Source organism: Panthera pardus, unplaced genomic scaffold (assembly GCF_024362965.1).
Source record: "Panthera pardus isolate Hobbes unplaced genomic scaffold, ASM2436296v1 HiC_scaffold_11, whole genome shotgun sequence".
Taxonomy (NCBI): Eukaryota; Metazoa; Chordata; class Mammalia; order Carnivora; family Felidae; genus Panthera; species Panthera pardus.
The window spans coordinates 54,058,402-54,074,784 of record NW_026526666.1 but is presented as its reverse complement, the minus strand read 5'-3'; the positions used below and the strand labels follow the sequence as shown (position 1 = coordinate 54,074,784).

Sequence of the window (16,383 nt, the reverse complement as noted above, 5' to 3'; positions counted from 1 at the left end):
GATTTCAGTTTTTTGGCTAAGACAGTTACCACTTAACATCTTTCACCTTGATGATTTTCTGCCTGTTTTTCTGTTGCTCTCCTTGAGGTTTTATACTTTAGTTTTATTCTTTTATTACTATTTTATTGAGGGTTTGGAAAGAGTGTACATAAAACCATTTATTCCTTCTTCTAAGTCAACCAGATTCCTTTCATATTTTTCTTTACAGTGAGAGATGACAGGCCTGAGTCACTTAAAGATCCAGATAAATTTATCAGGTAAGTTTTTCTTTTAAAAAAAAAAATGTTTATTTATTTTGAGAGAGAGAGCACACACGCACGTGTAAGTGGGGGAGGGGCAGAGAGAGAGGGAGAGAGAGAATCCCAAGCAGGCTGTCAGTGCAGAGCCTGATATGGGGCTCAAACTCATGACTCTGAGATCATGACTTGAGCCTAAATTAAGAGTTGGACGCTTAACCAACTGAACCACATATGTGCCCCAGGAAAGTTTTTCTTTATATATTCTATGTCAATTCCTTCCTTTTTTCCTTCCTTCCTTCTTTCATTCTTTCCTCTCTCTTTCTCTTTAATCTCTACACCCGACATGGTGCTCGAACTCATGACCTCAATTTATTTACTAAAAGGACTATTGATTTAAATGGTTTATATTTTTTATCATAATTGAATTTTTACCTTATTTATTTATTTATTTATTTACTTACTTACTTACAGTTTATTTATTTTTGAGAGAGAGAGAAAGAGAGCACAAGCAGGGGAGGGGTAGACAGAGAGGGAGAGAGAATCCCAAGCAGGCTCTGTGCTGTCAGACACAGGACTCCATCTCACAAACCATGAGATCATATCCTGAGCTGAAATCGAGAGTCAGACACTTAACTGGCTGAGTCATCCAGGTGCTCCAAATTTTCGCTTTTTAACCTATAAAAGGAAGTAGATCTCTTTTCCTCTTACAATGCTTTTTTCTTAATGTTGTTTTTGGGAAGAATGTGGAAAAGTGATTGAATTCTTTGTAGACTATTAAATTAAAATTTAATGTAATTATATGAACTTGCCTCTTCCTTTAATTTTCATTTTTTATTGCGGATAAAGAAAAAACATGTTATCAATATAATGAGCACAAACCATTTACACATCATAAAAAGCCAAGCAATTAGGGAAATATAAGGTCCCAGAGGAAAATGGTGAGAGTTAGGGATGAATCCATTGTACCTTTTAGGAGATAACATGAAAATGTGGCAACAGTTTAGCCATGAACACCTGAACAAGGTACAGGACAATGTTCTCATTTATAGTTCTGCAGTATGTAGTTTCTTGAGCATTTCCATCAGCCTTAATTTTGTAGTCAGTCAGATATAGAAGACAGTTAACTAGTGTTGAAATGACTTGCTTCAGCTTATGCTTTCTTGACCGGCCCTATATAAAAGATGAGCAAGTTAGGTAACTCAGGTGGCTTCGGTTGGTGAAAGTCTTGGAAAGTTTCAGGAAGGCAAGTACAATCTAATAAATAGTGCACCCTGTTGGCATTCAGTAAAGGACATCGCTGCCCCTTAAACTTATCAAATGGAAAGAAGCAACTTACCTTCTTGGCACAAAATGGACCTGTGGTAAATAGTTGTTGAATGTGCCAACACTGTTTTATCTCCTCTAAAACATGAATGTCCCTGGAATTTTACAAAGCTCTTTCTATTTGTGGTATAATCATTTGCAGTGCATAAAAGTACGGTGCCAGCATTTACTAATAAGGCAGCGAAATGGAGGCCAGAAGAACTTCTGTGGTTTCAGCGTTGGCTGGTCCTCTGAATGAAACCCAGAATAAATGAAGCCGGAATCAGGTCTTATCTGTGGTGTTCCCATAGTGCTAGCCTGCAATCTCTAGAGAAATCTCTAGGACTCAATTGAAGCAATATAATCTATATTTCAATGATACTCTACACTCCTAGTATATAGGAGGCTGCAATTTATTATATATCTGTGGCTCCAAATGTTTACCCCTGGTACATTTGTTATGGGACAAAGCTCAGATATGTCTAGCTTTTAATTTTTAAAGTGTTTTAAATGTTTGTTTGTTTGTTTGTTTGTTTTTGAGAGAGAGAGCATGAGCATGGGAGGGACAGAGAGAGAGGGAGACACAGAACCTGAAGCAGGCTCGAGGCTCTGAGCTATCAGTGCAGAGCTCGATGAGGGGCTCAAACTCGTGAACCACGGGATCATGACCTGAGCCGATGTCGGACGCTCAACTGACTGAGCCACCCAGGTGCCCCTTGTTTTTAGTTTTTATGTAGACTTGTACAATGAGGTCTCACAGAAGTTATTCCAAAAGAGATGCTGCTCTTAGCATTGTCTGTCTAGCACCATATGCTAGGACTTTACTCTACTTTATGAGCTAAAAGTATTAACCTGACTACAGAAATGAATTCCAGAGGCCTAGCCAGACAGTTAAGACCCTGTTTCCAAAAGATAAAGCAAAACATAGGTAAAGTCTAGTCAGTTGAGTAGAATATAGTCAGGGGAATCCAGTTGATGTTCCGTAATTAAAAATGGTTTAGGCTTGTGCTTATCACCTGGGAAGTTTGCACATGGGCTGTAGGATGCCACTTAACAAGATATAGGGCGGCTTCTGGGAGAACAGCTACTTACTCATTTATTTAAAATATATTCACTGAGCATTTGCTCTGTAATAGACACTGTGCTCCCATACTGGGGACACACATCTGAATAATATATAATCTTTGGTCTCACATGATTTATAGTCTAGGATTGGAAGCTCTCCTCTGAAGAGAAGATAGTGTGGGGAGTATGCCTGACTATCCATCCTATAGGACCATATAGGGAGCAACTTCTACCAAAAGATGTAGTTGGAAGGCCACAGGGCTAATACCAGGATTGCGGCTGGGGGGAATGCTAAAGTCAGAGGGAATCATATTTAAAATGAGTCATATTGAGTAGAAAATTCTTCTCCTGTAGCTTTTTTTTAAAGCCCTCCTTTAGAGGCTTATATTTTTTTCACCAAGTCACCTCTCACTGTTAAATGCAATCTAACATTCCATTGGGCCATACCTATTAATTGTTTTATTACATTAATACTTACAATATAGTAAGTCCTATTACAGAGATGAGATCTAGATGTTGGAGGAGCATAGAGGAAGAAATATCTTCCTAAAGCTTGGACTGCCAGAGTGGGAGGAGGGGCATATAAAGACCAGCTTCCAGGAGAAGGTGATGCCTGAGGTGATTTCTAAAGGGAGAATAGGAATTCACCTACAGACAAGAGGAGAAGGACATTCAGGCAGAGGGAATAACGCATTCAGAAGCATGGAAGTGTGAGAGAGCATAATTTCTCCACCACCCGACCCAAGGGAAAGTAATTTGACATCCAGAATAAAAAGTAAAAATGAATCCAGATGCCAGGGGCAACCAAAGTGTATCAGGACCTGAGGTACAAAACTAGAAGTTGTGAGGGAGAAGGGGATTGGTTGCTAGATATCAAGAAAATAGAAGTGTCTTTTTGGACATGATTCTGCAGACTTTTACTTACTAACATTAAAAGGATGTGAAGGATGGGTTATGAAATATCACATATGTTAGTATCTGAGCTAAACCTTCTGGAGAACTTGCTGCAGTTTGTACCTCAGCACTTGCAGCTTCACCTTGCTTCTTTATGTTACAGAGACAGCTTCGTTCCTTAAACCCCTGAACCAACCTCTGCCAACTTCAGACTTGTCTTTGGCAGCTTCTTCACCTCTCTCAGCCCTCGCGGAATGAAGAGAGTTAGCGCCGTGCTCTGGACTGGTCTTTGTCTTAAGGGAATGTTGTGGTCGGTGAGATCTTCTATCCAGACCATGCAGATTTTCTCCATATCCACATTAAGGCTGTTTTGCTTTCTATCATTCCTGTGTTCAGTGGAGTAACACTTTTAATTTCCTTCAAGAGCTTTTCCTTTGCCTTTACAACTTGGCTGTTTGGTTCAAGAAGCCTAGTTTTCAGCCTATCTCAGCTTTCGATACGCCTTCTCCCTAAGCTTAGTCATGTCTAGCTTCTGCTTCTCTTCCTTACACTTGAACGCTGAGACCATCGTAGGGTTATTAGTTGGACTAATTCCAATATTGTTTTGTCACAGAATAGGGGGACTGGAGGAGAGGGAGAGAGACAGGGGAATGACCAGTGGGTGGAGCAGCCAGAACACTCACATCTACCGATTATGTTTGCCATACTGCACACGTGTGGTTCATGGCACCCCAAAATAATTACCATGGTAACATCAAAGATCACTGGCCACAGATCATCATAACTAATATAATAATGGAAAAGTTTGAAATATTGTGAGAATTACCAAAATGTGACAAAGAGACAGGAAATGAAAAAAAGCTGTTGGAAAACTGGCACAGATTTGCTTGACACAACGTTAACACAAACCTTCCATTTGCAAAAACTGCAGTATCTGAAAAGCACAATATAACGAGGTATGCCTGTATTTCAAAGTTAAAAAAAAAAAGTTTTTGAAGAAAAGTATTCAAATTTTTTTTGCTGAATAGAGAAAATGGGTATAGCTCCAAACTTTCAAAGTCTGATTCTAAAATCTGAGATTATTACACGAAAGAAAAATTATAGGCCATAACCTCTCATAAACACAGAAGCATAAAGCCTAATCAAAATATTAGCAAATTGAATCCACTGATACATAAAAAGGGGTAGTACATCATGACTAAGAGAGCTTCATTTCAGGAAAGCCAGGTTGGGTTAAAATTTTTAAATCAGCGTAACTCACGAAGTTAACCAAATAAAGGAAAAAAAAACAAAATGATCTTAACGAATCAGGAAAAATTATTTGCTAAAATTTGTCACCCATTCATGATAAAAATTCTCACCAAAGTAGGAATAGAGAAGAAATTCCTTATTCCAATAAAGAAAATCTATAAAAATCCAATGGCAAACCTCATACACAGATGTGAAATGTTGAATGCTTTCCTCCTGAGTTTAATGAGACAAGTATGTCCATTATCACCACTTCTATTCAGCACTGTGCTAGAAGTCCTAGCCAGTGCAATGAAGCCAGGAAGAAAAGTTATAAAGTTTGGAAAGGAGGAAGTAAACCATCTTTATTCACAGATAATGGGATTATATAATAGTAAAATCCAAATGAATATACAAAGCTCGAAAATTAATAAGTGAATTTAGCTAGGCCCCTGGATAGAAAATGAACATTTAAAAAAGCAACTATATTTTTATATACTAGCAATCAATACATAGAAATGGAAGTGTTAGAAATACCATTACAATAGCATCAAAACATAACAAAAGATGAATAAGACATCTATGCCAATACCCACAAAATGTATCTGGGAGAAATTTTAAAAGACCTAAAGAAATAGATATACAAAGTTTGTGACTTGGGAGAGACTGAATATTATTGCAATGTCAGTTCTTTCCAAATTAATCTATAGATTCAATTCAATCTCAGTCAAAATCTCAGCAGTTTTTTTTCCCCTGGAAATTAACAGGATGGTTTTAAAGTACATCTAAAAATGCGAAGGATTTAGGATAACAAGACAATCTTGAAGAAGAACAAAGAGGATTGACACTGCCAGTTATCAGGATTCACTGGAAAGTGAGAATAAATTTCAGTCTGACTGGGTCTTTCTAGGTCGTGTTCCTGTCCCTAAACAGTTCCCATTGTCAGAAAGCCTTAAACCCATCAGGCCCTGACTTAGAGTCAGGGTGGAGGTCAGTCCTGTCAGGCTGAATGGCATGTACGTGAGGGGGAGGAATGGAATAGTTACTGTTGGAGAGGCGGCCACAATGTCCACTGTGACAACCTTCATATACATACTATTTTTATTGGACTGGAACCTTGGTAAGTAAGAGTTGGATAGGCACAGGAGACAAACGAGTCTTTAGACAGGACTGCTTGCACACATACAGAAATGTAATATGTGGCAAACTCAGGATCAGCAGGAAGTTCCATATGATGGAGCCTCTGTACGTGCAGATGATAGTGGAAGAAACGGTTGGAAATAGCCAGATGCTAACACACCTCGAGTTCTATTTGAAAGTGTTTAGACTTTATCCTGTAGAATTAAGTCACCAAACATGGTTTCCAAGCAGATGCATGATAATCTGGAATAGGGAGAGGCTGAGAAAAACAATTCGGAAGCTGTTTAGAGTTTGCAGAAGAGAAATGATGAGGTACTTATTCAGAGCAATGGAGAGAAGCAGCTGTAGCTGACACTGAGGGTTAAGGGATGCTAAACTCCCTGCCTGGCTGTTCCCATGGAAGACTTCACTGAATGCTCACCACAACCACTGGAGAAAGTTCTAAGTTAACTTTATACATGAAGAAACAGGAGTGAAATTATTTTCTGCCTGGAGTCACACAGCTAGCAAGTAGCAGTACCTGAGTGTTTTAACACACGCCAGATGATTCCAGAGCCTGTACTCTTAATCATGATGCTACATAACTAAATATCCAGAGATTTGTAGGGGTTTAGTCAGTAGGCTTGGGTTATGGGTGGGATATTGCTTCCATGAAGTAACACTACCTTGACTTTCTTCTTCCCTTTATGGTCCTTTTTGTTTCCTTCACTGGCTCCTCTTAACTCTAAATTGGCTTCTGATCTTTCTTTTCTAAACACTTACTTACTCTTTCTATGTTTGTTTTCCCTAATGGCATCATCTATCAACCTTTATGTTGATTTGACCCTAATCTCTTATTTCCAGTCTCAATTTCTCAGTCACACTCCTAAGGGTCATCACCTAAAACCCATGTTTAAGTTTAAACTCATATTTTACTTCAGACTCTGTAGATGCTTTCTGTTAATAGCAAAACTAAATGGTCTTCCGGGCTTTAGAAGAATATTTGACCCCCAGATTCCTTCACCTTTCACACACCCTATCAGAAAACCAGTCCAGTCATTTCATTTAGTGTGTCAGAGGTTCGTCTCCTCCCTTTCGCAGTCTCTGCTCCCACCCTCTATTGGCTCTGCGTTTCTTGCCTGAATTTCTGCATCTGTTTCCTAGCTTGTCCGCCTGCATATGGTCTCTTATATGCTCCACCCTGCATACTAAAGCCAGAAAAAACTTACACACTCGTTCCATAATTTATTTGCCTTATTCAAGAACTTCTGATTGCTGTCTATCACCCAATAAATCAGAATACTGAATCAACTCTAACCCATTCTCTGCCTACATCTGAAGACCCTGCATTGCCCACTTTCAACTATTTTGTCGAATTCCATTGCTCTGAAATTGGAACTCTCCACTACGGTCGGTTCTCTTGTCATTATTGTCTCTTCCCTCAGCATGGTCTGTACGCATGTGCACGTGCACACACCGTGCTCCTTCCCATCTGAGCTATTGCTAATACTCGTCTCCTGGCCTAAAATGCTTCTCTTCCAGGTTCATATCCCAGGTGACTCCTTCCCTAAAGCCTCCGAGACAAAGTCACACCTCCCTCTTCCGACTTTTTTAGCTTGCTTCCACTGCCAAAGAACTATCTGTCATTGTCATCTCCAAATGTCTCTGTTAAATGATGTAACACTTTATGTGTTAAACATAGAGCTATTCCATTTGCCAATTTGGGTATATATCTTATTTTCCCAATAGGCTAATAGGCTCTAATGTTCAGTTTCAAATTATATCTCCTGCTTTTTCATATTCATAATGCCAATGATAATACTCAGTAAATTCCTGTCCATGTTTCAAGTTATAAACACGTGTAGTTTGTATAATTCCCTGTAAACTTAGTAGCTTATCTGAATTACCATAAAAATAGTTACTGTTCTCTTATTTTAAGGGGCTGTTTCTTTTACAGAATTGGAAATGCAAATTTTCTCAAATGTTTAAGACATTCTGCTTTGTGTATTCAAACTATACTGAAGTTACACCTTTTTTGAGTAATATTTTAAATTATTCTGGGGAAGAAAAGAAAGCCCCTGAAGGCTAACAGTTTGAAATTGAACAGGACACCACTGGGAAGGGAGAGGGTCATGGGTCATCGTCAAACAGACAAAAAAACAATGGAGACGATTGTGTCTAAAGATGGTGTATTTTTTTTTCACGAGACAGTGTGTTGACAGTTTCCTTCCTCTTGGGTCATTGTTGTCTGCTAAATGATCTGTGACAGCAAATTGATCACCAGCTTCTTCATGCAGGAGATAGAATGCAGCCTTTCATTTTGTTACCTCTCTTGCCAAATGCTGAAACATTTCGTTGGCAAAAGTAATGTTAGTTTAATATGTCATTTACTGGTGTAAAGCTCCGCACGCAGCTCTGGGAGCCATAATAGCGGTGATTAATTTATCTTCACCCAGTTTCAGATTTCTACTTACGTGTGATTGCAAAAGCAATAACGCATTTGAAGAATGTTACTCTTAAAATGATGTGTCTGTAATTATCACTTAAATAAATGAATGCATTAAACAATTTAGCTATTGTACCATCCATTTCAAAATTGAGTCCGATATTTACTTCAAGGTAGCTACAATTCACCTAGGAAAATTAATGCTGGTGTACTTGTTCTAACTGAAAAGTCACTTCTTCCGAAGAGCTAAGAACTTCAAAGAAAACAGACATAAGGTCTTTTATATCTGATGCAGCATCTATGTAAGCCAGTTAATTGGTGATTTCACACATCTGAAAATATCCCAAAGTCATGTTTTGTTTGTAGAGTGTTGAGGATCTCTGCAGTCAAAATGTTGGTATAAAAAAAGGTTGGAAATGTAGTCATTTAAGTGACTGTTTCACGGTTCCTGTTCAGTATTTTCTAACAATCTTTGCTCTACCATTAGGATAAAGTAATGTTAGCACAAGGAAGGAAAAGTGCAGGCAAGATTACTAGAAAAGAGTTGGGTTTTTCCCCCCTCTATGAAAATGGCCAGATTTTGTGTGAAAATTAAACTGATCTCAATTCTGGTGTTTTATTTTTCCTCATTATAAAAGGGAAATAAAGGTGATTTTACTAAAATTTGGCATAGATATTTAAGAAAACCGTTTATTTTTTATTTATTTATTTTTTGTTAAGAAGGAAAGATTTTTTTTATTTTTTTTTAATTTTTTTTGTTTCTTTTTTTTTTTATTTTTTAATATTTGAAATTTACTGTCAAATTGGTTTCCATACAACACCCAGTGCTCATCCCAAAAGGTGCCCTCCTCAATACCCATCACCCACCCTGCCCTCCCTCCCACCCCCCATCAACCCTCAGTTTGTTCTCAGTTTTTAACAGTCTCTTATGCTTTGGCTCTCTCCCACTCTAACCTCTTTTTTTTTTTTTTTTTTTTTTTAAGAAAACAGTTTATTGAAGAAAGAGAAAACATGCAAATCTGATGCTTTTCTTAAAATTCTTTTTTTTGATGTTAGTCATGAAAGGCAGATATCTTAAACCTATATTTTCCTCTTTATAATATGCACATGGATGCGCATTTTACATTTATCTTTGAAATATGTTTGGCAAGATTTTCTTTTTGTGATTTTTATGTGTTAGTGCAGAAATTAATGTTAGATCACTTATTAGAAACTGCAAATGAGTTTACTGTCTTACGGCAAGATATTGTTATCTGAAACTGTCCAATCTGATAAAATAATTTTAAAAAGCAAACTTGCAAATACTCATTGCCTGATTTTTATGTATATTTTCAGATCAACTAAGGCAGTCTCATTTAATGATTACTACAAGACATGGTCTGGAATAGCCACATCCAAAGCCACAGAGTATTATAGAAGTCCATGTAAGGTGATCTAGCCTTATCTTATGTCCTTTTGGTATATACTAATCTCTTAATTATTCTCAACTTGTCTTGCTTTCAAAGACTAATTGACATATATTTGTAATCTGAAGGTGATAAACTTCTCTGTTGCCTCTATCTATGAATCATTCAACATCTATTAATTTGGTTCCTCTTTTGTACAGAGCCCTGGACTGCAGTCTTCTTAAAAGCCAGAAGGAAAGATAGACATTTGGAGGAATAAAAGATGAAGTCCTCAGTCTCATGAGGCTTACTTTACTCCCTTCACCCCAAAAAGAAGCCTTCATAGCAAGAGGAGCCTTTTTGATTCTAAACACAATTATCCTCAAAGCCAGAGAGAGTATTAAGTAGAAAGACAACAAGAAAACATAGGAGCCTAGGGCTTTCAGTGATCAACCTAGGGACGAATCACCTGTTGCCATCATACATTAGGAGCCAAAAAGGCAAAAGCGGAGAGCCAGACAGCTTACTGGTCTTATTTAATTGAATCTTTTGTGTGCTGTTTAATTATTTGGATCCAAGTAGGTTATCCAGTCTGTCCTGCTGAAATGATGCATTCTGAAGTTACCCATGACATTCTAACTCCCAGGCTCAGTGATAACTTTCTTTTTTAATTTTAAGTGGGCTCCTCGCCCGGTGTGGTGCTCAAACTCACAACCCTGAGATCAAGAGTCGCACCAACCGAGCCAGCCAGGCGCCCCAACCTTTTAGTCTTTATCTTTACTTGTACTCTCGTTTGCTATGCCTTCCTTGAGTTAGATGACACCATCATCCATGGTTTGTCTCCTCCCCTCCTCAGTGCTCCCCTGCCTCTTTCTTTAGCAAAAACTTTTTTTTATTAGAGAGAGAGAGAGAGAGAGACAAAGCACATGCGAGTGGGGGAGGGGCAGAAAGGGAACAAAAGAGAAAGAGAATCCCAAGCAGGCTTTACACTCAGCTTGGAGCCCGACATGGGGCCCAATGCGGGTATGATCTCACGCCCATGGGATCATGACCCAATGGGAAGTTAAGAGTCAGACACTCAACTGACTGAGCCACCCAGGCACCTCTAGCAAAATCTTCTTCATTCAGTTCTCTCTGCCCACTCTCTTTTGAGAGACCTCAGCTATCACCATGGTTTTCATTAGCCTACCTGCCAATAATTCTCAAAGCCTCATTTCTAGCCAACGCCTCTTCTGAATTCTGCATGCATATTTATAACTGTGCATTGGACATCCCACCTACATGTGTTACAGGCATCTCCTACTTAAGATATCCCAAAGCGAATTCATTATCTTGCCCCAAAACTTAGCCTCCCTCCTTTATTAGCTCTCTGGGTTAGGGGTAGATCACCATTATTGCATTTACTTGCCTAAACCAGAATCAAAGACATTTCCTAGAACTCTCTGTCTCCCAGATTAAGCCTTGTTTACTTTATCTCCTACAACATTAAGAAAGTTCCTCCTTCAGGGCACCTGGGTGGCTCAGTCGGTTGAATGACCGACTGTTGATTTCCGCTTGGGTCATGATCCCAGGATTGTGGGATCAAACCCCATGTAGGGGTCCTGCTTAAGATACTCTCTCTCTCTCCCTCTACCCCCTTCCCCTGCTCTAAAGAAAAAAAAATGTTTCCCTTTCCACTCCATCCTGATGACTACTGCCTTAATTGTGGTCTCATCAACTTGCATCTCACCATTGTGATAGGCTCATATTTGGTTTCAATAGAACAAAATATCACCAAAAAAAAAAAAAAGTGTGTAGTTTTAAGACACAAATTAGAGAACAAAACAATACTAAGCTTAACAAATATTAAAAAGATAAATTAGATCAATAACTTCTAAGAAATTACATGTTCTTTCAGGATGTTAGTTATTATTTTGTGATCACATATTACCTTCCTCACTTATCATAGATTTGTGGTTAAGAAAAATGATTAAAGGTGCTTTAAGAAACACAATCTTTAGCAACTCTATCACTATAAAGAATTTTATTACTTTTGATACCAGAGTACATGAATATTTCAAAGATGAATATTTCAAAGTACACTTCATTTCAAAGATATGTGTTTGGGTCCTGCTTAGTCAACTCGGCAAACACATCTTGAGTACCTCCTATGTGGAGGCACCGAGGAACTCAGATAGGTTCCAGGAGGCAGGAACCCTTAACAAACAAGGGGTAGAGAGGCAATTGGCACATTCTAGGGAACAACTCAACATCCAACTCCTTCAACCATAAAACAAACGAACTGGTTGAGAATGGTGCTTTATGGAAGAGGCACCTGGGTGGCCCGGTTTGCTGAGCAACTGACTCTTGGTTTCAGCTCAGGTAATGATCCCAGGTTCTTCACTGAATGTGGAACCTGCTTAAGATTCTCTTTCTCTCTGCCCCTTTCCCCAACTCACATGCTCTCTTTTTCTCTAAAAAAAAAAAGGAGGAGGAGGAGAAGAAGAAGAAGAATGGTGCTTTTTGGAATAACATGTAAATATACAGAAACATTTGGAAACTCCAAACTGCTAAGAAAAAAAAAAAATAGGGGCACCTGGGTGGCTCAGTCGGTTGAGTGTCTGACTCTTGATCTTGGCTCAGGTCATGATCTCACATGATTGTGGGTTTGAGCCCCACCTTGGGTTCTTCACTGGGCATGAAGCCTACTACTACTAATAATAATAATAGCGGCACATGCCAGAACTTAAAGAAATTTGGAAATAATTGTGTTGCGATAACAACTAAAAATGAAAGAAATTAATTAAGCACCACTGACTACAGTTTCTTCTTTAAAAGACTTGCCACCAAAATGTTTAACTTGGTTCTCCTTTCTACATCTATCACTAACTTAGTATGTAATTCAACCCTTTTTGTGAGCTTTAGTGGCTACCTCTAGCTCAGAAGAATTTCAGAGACTTTGATTCTAACCTTTGGAACAAGATTTCACAATCACCCTGCCTATTCTTCCTCTAGGGATTTGTTATAAGAATGTTTCAGGAGGTTTCCTTCAGTAATAATAAGCATTTTATTTTTACAAATTAAACTTAGGGGTGACTGGGTGGCTCAGTCGGTCAAGCATCCAACTCTTGATTTTGGCTCAGGTCATGATCTCATGATTGGTAAGATCGAGCCCGGTGTAAGTATCAAGCTCTGTACTTACAGTGCAGAGCCTGCTTGGGATAGTCTCTCTCCCTCTCTGTTTTCCCCTCCCCCTGCTTGCATGCTTACACACTCTCTCTCAAAATAAATAAACATTGTTTTAAAAATTGAATTTAAATTTAAACCTTACATATGCTGCTGGCCATTTTGTCTTTGGATAATTCAGCTAGATGAGATCCAATACTCTTTTTTAACGGCCTAATTTTGTGTGTAATAAAGATTAAGCTTTCATATAGAATGCTTCTTCAAGCACTGAGAAATCAAAGGGAAACTTCTAATAACTTCAGCTTCTACAGTTACATCCTTATCACTGGAAAGATTATGAAATTCTTGTGCATATTTTTGAAAGCTTTTTTATGAATATTGATGAGTGGTTGTATTTTGATTTGGGGTATTAACTCTTTTCCATATCTTTGTGCAACAAATCTACCCATAGTTATGTGTGCCAAAATAATGGTAAGTGTATACATGCACAATACAGTTTACAAAGTATACTCTCCATTATTTTTTGATCATCCCAATCTTACTCTTTTATTCATTTGTCAACCAATATATGTCATGTATAGTAGTATGTCAACACTATGAACCAGGCATTATTACTGTTATCACTCTGTCTTACAGATGAAAAAACCAAGACCAAGAGCAGCTAAGAAATTTACCTAAGGTCACACAGGTAAGAGGGAATATTATACATTGATAAAGAGTGTAAATTCTGGAACCAAATTGCTGATATTTAATCCTGGTTCTTCCATTTAGTAGCTGTGTGACCTTGGGTAAGTTTCTTATCCTGTCAGTTCCCTCGTCTGTAAAATGAGAAAAATTATAGCACATACCTCATAGCACTGAAGTACTTACAACAGTGCCTAGCACATAGTGAGTGCTCAGTAAGTGTGCTTATTATTAGTACAAGTAGGTTCTGACTCTTGACTTGAACCAATTCCTCTGACTCTACATTTATTGCTCTTTTTCACATACTAAAACTGCCTCCATAATATTATATAAAAATGCTATCTCTCTATAGCCTGAGATGTAAATTCAAACTCTGCAGTATATGCAGTACATTTTTCAATAATTATGATTATTAGTTTATAATCATAGGCAATCATATGGGGAAATGCACTGATGATCCTCTGTTCTCTATCCATCAGTATAGAATGGCAAATAAAAGTTTGGCAGAGAACAAACGAATACATATGGTTGTGGGTAACAGCACCTTTAATGACAGAATATGATTCCCATAAGGAAATGTTTATGTTAAAGGAAAAAAATCCCTTCAGACCAGTGTACCCTGTAATACTGAGTGGAGGCTTCCTGGTGTTTGTTTGCTGTCATCAGACAGACCAGACACCCTGAAGCATCATGGGGATGTTTGCTTTCACCCTAGAAGACTTCCATTCTTTGAGTCTTTGAGCCAGCAATCAGGGCAAGTGTCTCCCGAATGCATTTAGATGCAAGAGGCAGCATTATCTAATTCTAATGCAGTGCTTCTCGGTCTTGACTACTCATTAGAACCACCAGAGGAACTTGTAAAAATTCCCATGTAAAAGGCACACCCCAGACTAATTACATCAGGATCTCCGGGAGCAGGACCTGGCAGTAGTAGTTTTTAAAGCTCCCCAGGTGATTACAATGTGCAACCAAGGTTGGAAAGGCTGCAGTGGGAAGAGTATGATGTTGGAAGTTGCCCTGTACTAGTTCTGCCACTTACAGTTAAGTGAATTTAGGTTAGTCACTTAACTCTTTGTACCTCATTTTTAAATTTCTATTCATTGAAAGAAACATTCCAATCTATTTTAAGTTGTTCTATGTAGTATGAGATAATACATGTGAAAACAAAGCATGCTAAGGCAAATTGATGCTACTACATTTCTTTGGATGTGACAGTCCCAGCAGTGGAAAAAAATGTAGATCAACCTATACAGATGTTGCCTAAGAAATGTGTCATGGCAAAAACAAAGTAAAGGTGACGCCCAGTTATCCTTAGAAGGAAGGGAAGAAAGAAGTTTATCATGGAGTCAATAGATGATTTTCTACCAGAGACTACAGAACTGCCACAAAGACAAGATATGGTCATGATGGGGAATTTTAGCTTCAAGAACTGACGAAATTTCACTGGTCCTTTCCTCCTGCTCGCTCTCACAATCCCCCGCCCCTTAATTATCTCCCTCAATATCACTCATTTATCATCTTCTATGTCTAGATACATACATATTATGATAAGCTTTTTGAGAAGTTTATGATCAGATGGTACAAGAACAGGTGAATGAGAAAATTATGGGGATAAAATAGGAAGCATTAAAATAAAAGTCTGTACAAATACTGTGGCAATTTTCAGCTCTCAGATAGTAGAGAAAGCAATGAAGAAAATGAGTCAGTGATATAAAATTAATGGAAATATTCCAGGAAGGATGACCATGCCATTTGGGGTTTCATAATATATAAGGAAGAGACTGATGTACATATTCAAATAGAAAATGTAGAGGGGCGCCTGGGTGGCGCAGTCGGTGAAGCGTCCGACTTCAGCCAGGTCACGATCTCGCAGTCCGTGAGTTCGAGCCCCGCGTCAGGCTCTGGGCTGATGGCTCGGAGCCTGTTTCCGATTCTGTGTCTCCCTCTCTCTCTGCCCCTCCCCCGTTCATGCTCTGTCTCTCTCTGTCCCAAAAATACATAAAAAACGTTGAAAAAAAAAATTAAAAAAAAAAAAAAAAGAAAGAAAATGTAGGAAGGGCAATTTCAAAAAAAATAAGGCAACATGAATTATCCTTGAATAGAAACCTCAAATTTAAATTTCATCTAAGTGGTAATGAATAGTCCCAATGAGAAGACATTACTCAAATTTTCTGTTTGTTCATCTGTAAAGTGTATATTGCAATGGTAACCACTACGTACCTTCTTTACAGATGCCCAATGTGCAGTAAGTACTATTAACTCTGTTAATAGTAGTTATTATAATCATCTAAAGGAAATAATGAGACCTTACTAAGAACCTTAAGGAGCTCATATTTGCTTCCTTAATATAAAGGAAGGGAGAAGTATAAATCCAAATAGTAGAAGTAGGAGTATGAAGTATAAAGCCTAGAAGAGCATGTATGTATGCGAGGTGGCTCAGTCGGTTAAGCGTCCGACTTTGGCTCAGGTCACGATCTCGTGGTCCGTGAGTTCGAGCCCCATGTCGGGCTCTGTGCTGACTGCTCAGAGCCTGGAGCCTGTTTCAGATTCTGTGTCTCCCTCTCTCTCTGACCCTCCCCCGTTCGTGCTCTGTCTCTCTCTGTCTCTCTCTGTCTCAAAAATAAATAAACGTTAAAAAAATTTAAAAAAAAAAAGCATGTATGTATGTGTACTTGTGTGTGTTTGAAGGAGGAAAAGAAATCAAAGAATAGACAGGAACACTGCTGGCTAAAATAATATTAATAGAAGAAAATGAGTACTATTCAATTTAAATGTTTCTATCAATGACATAATTCACCAAACTAGCAACAGTTAATCAATCATTGTTTAGAAGGAAGCTCCAGATAAGACTGGAGGA

General features: G+C 38.3%; 1 protein-coding gene across 1 annotated transcript in view; it reads left to right on the top strand.

The window, feature by feature from the left end:
• UBE2U (ubiquitin conjugating enzyme E2 U) overlaps positions 1–16,383 on the top strand; it is a 62,081-nt gene that overhangs the window by 17,509 nt on the left and 28,189 nt on the right. The window contains exons 6-7 of the mRNA XM_019449022.2: positions 209–257; positions 9,628–9,716. Coding sequence (XP_019304567.2) covers positions 209–257; positions 9,628–9,716 — 138 coding nt within the window. The remainder of the gene's footprint in view (positions 1–208; positions 258–9,627; positions 9,717–16,383) is intronic.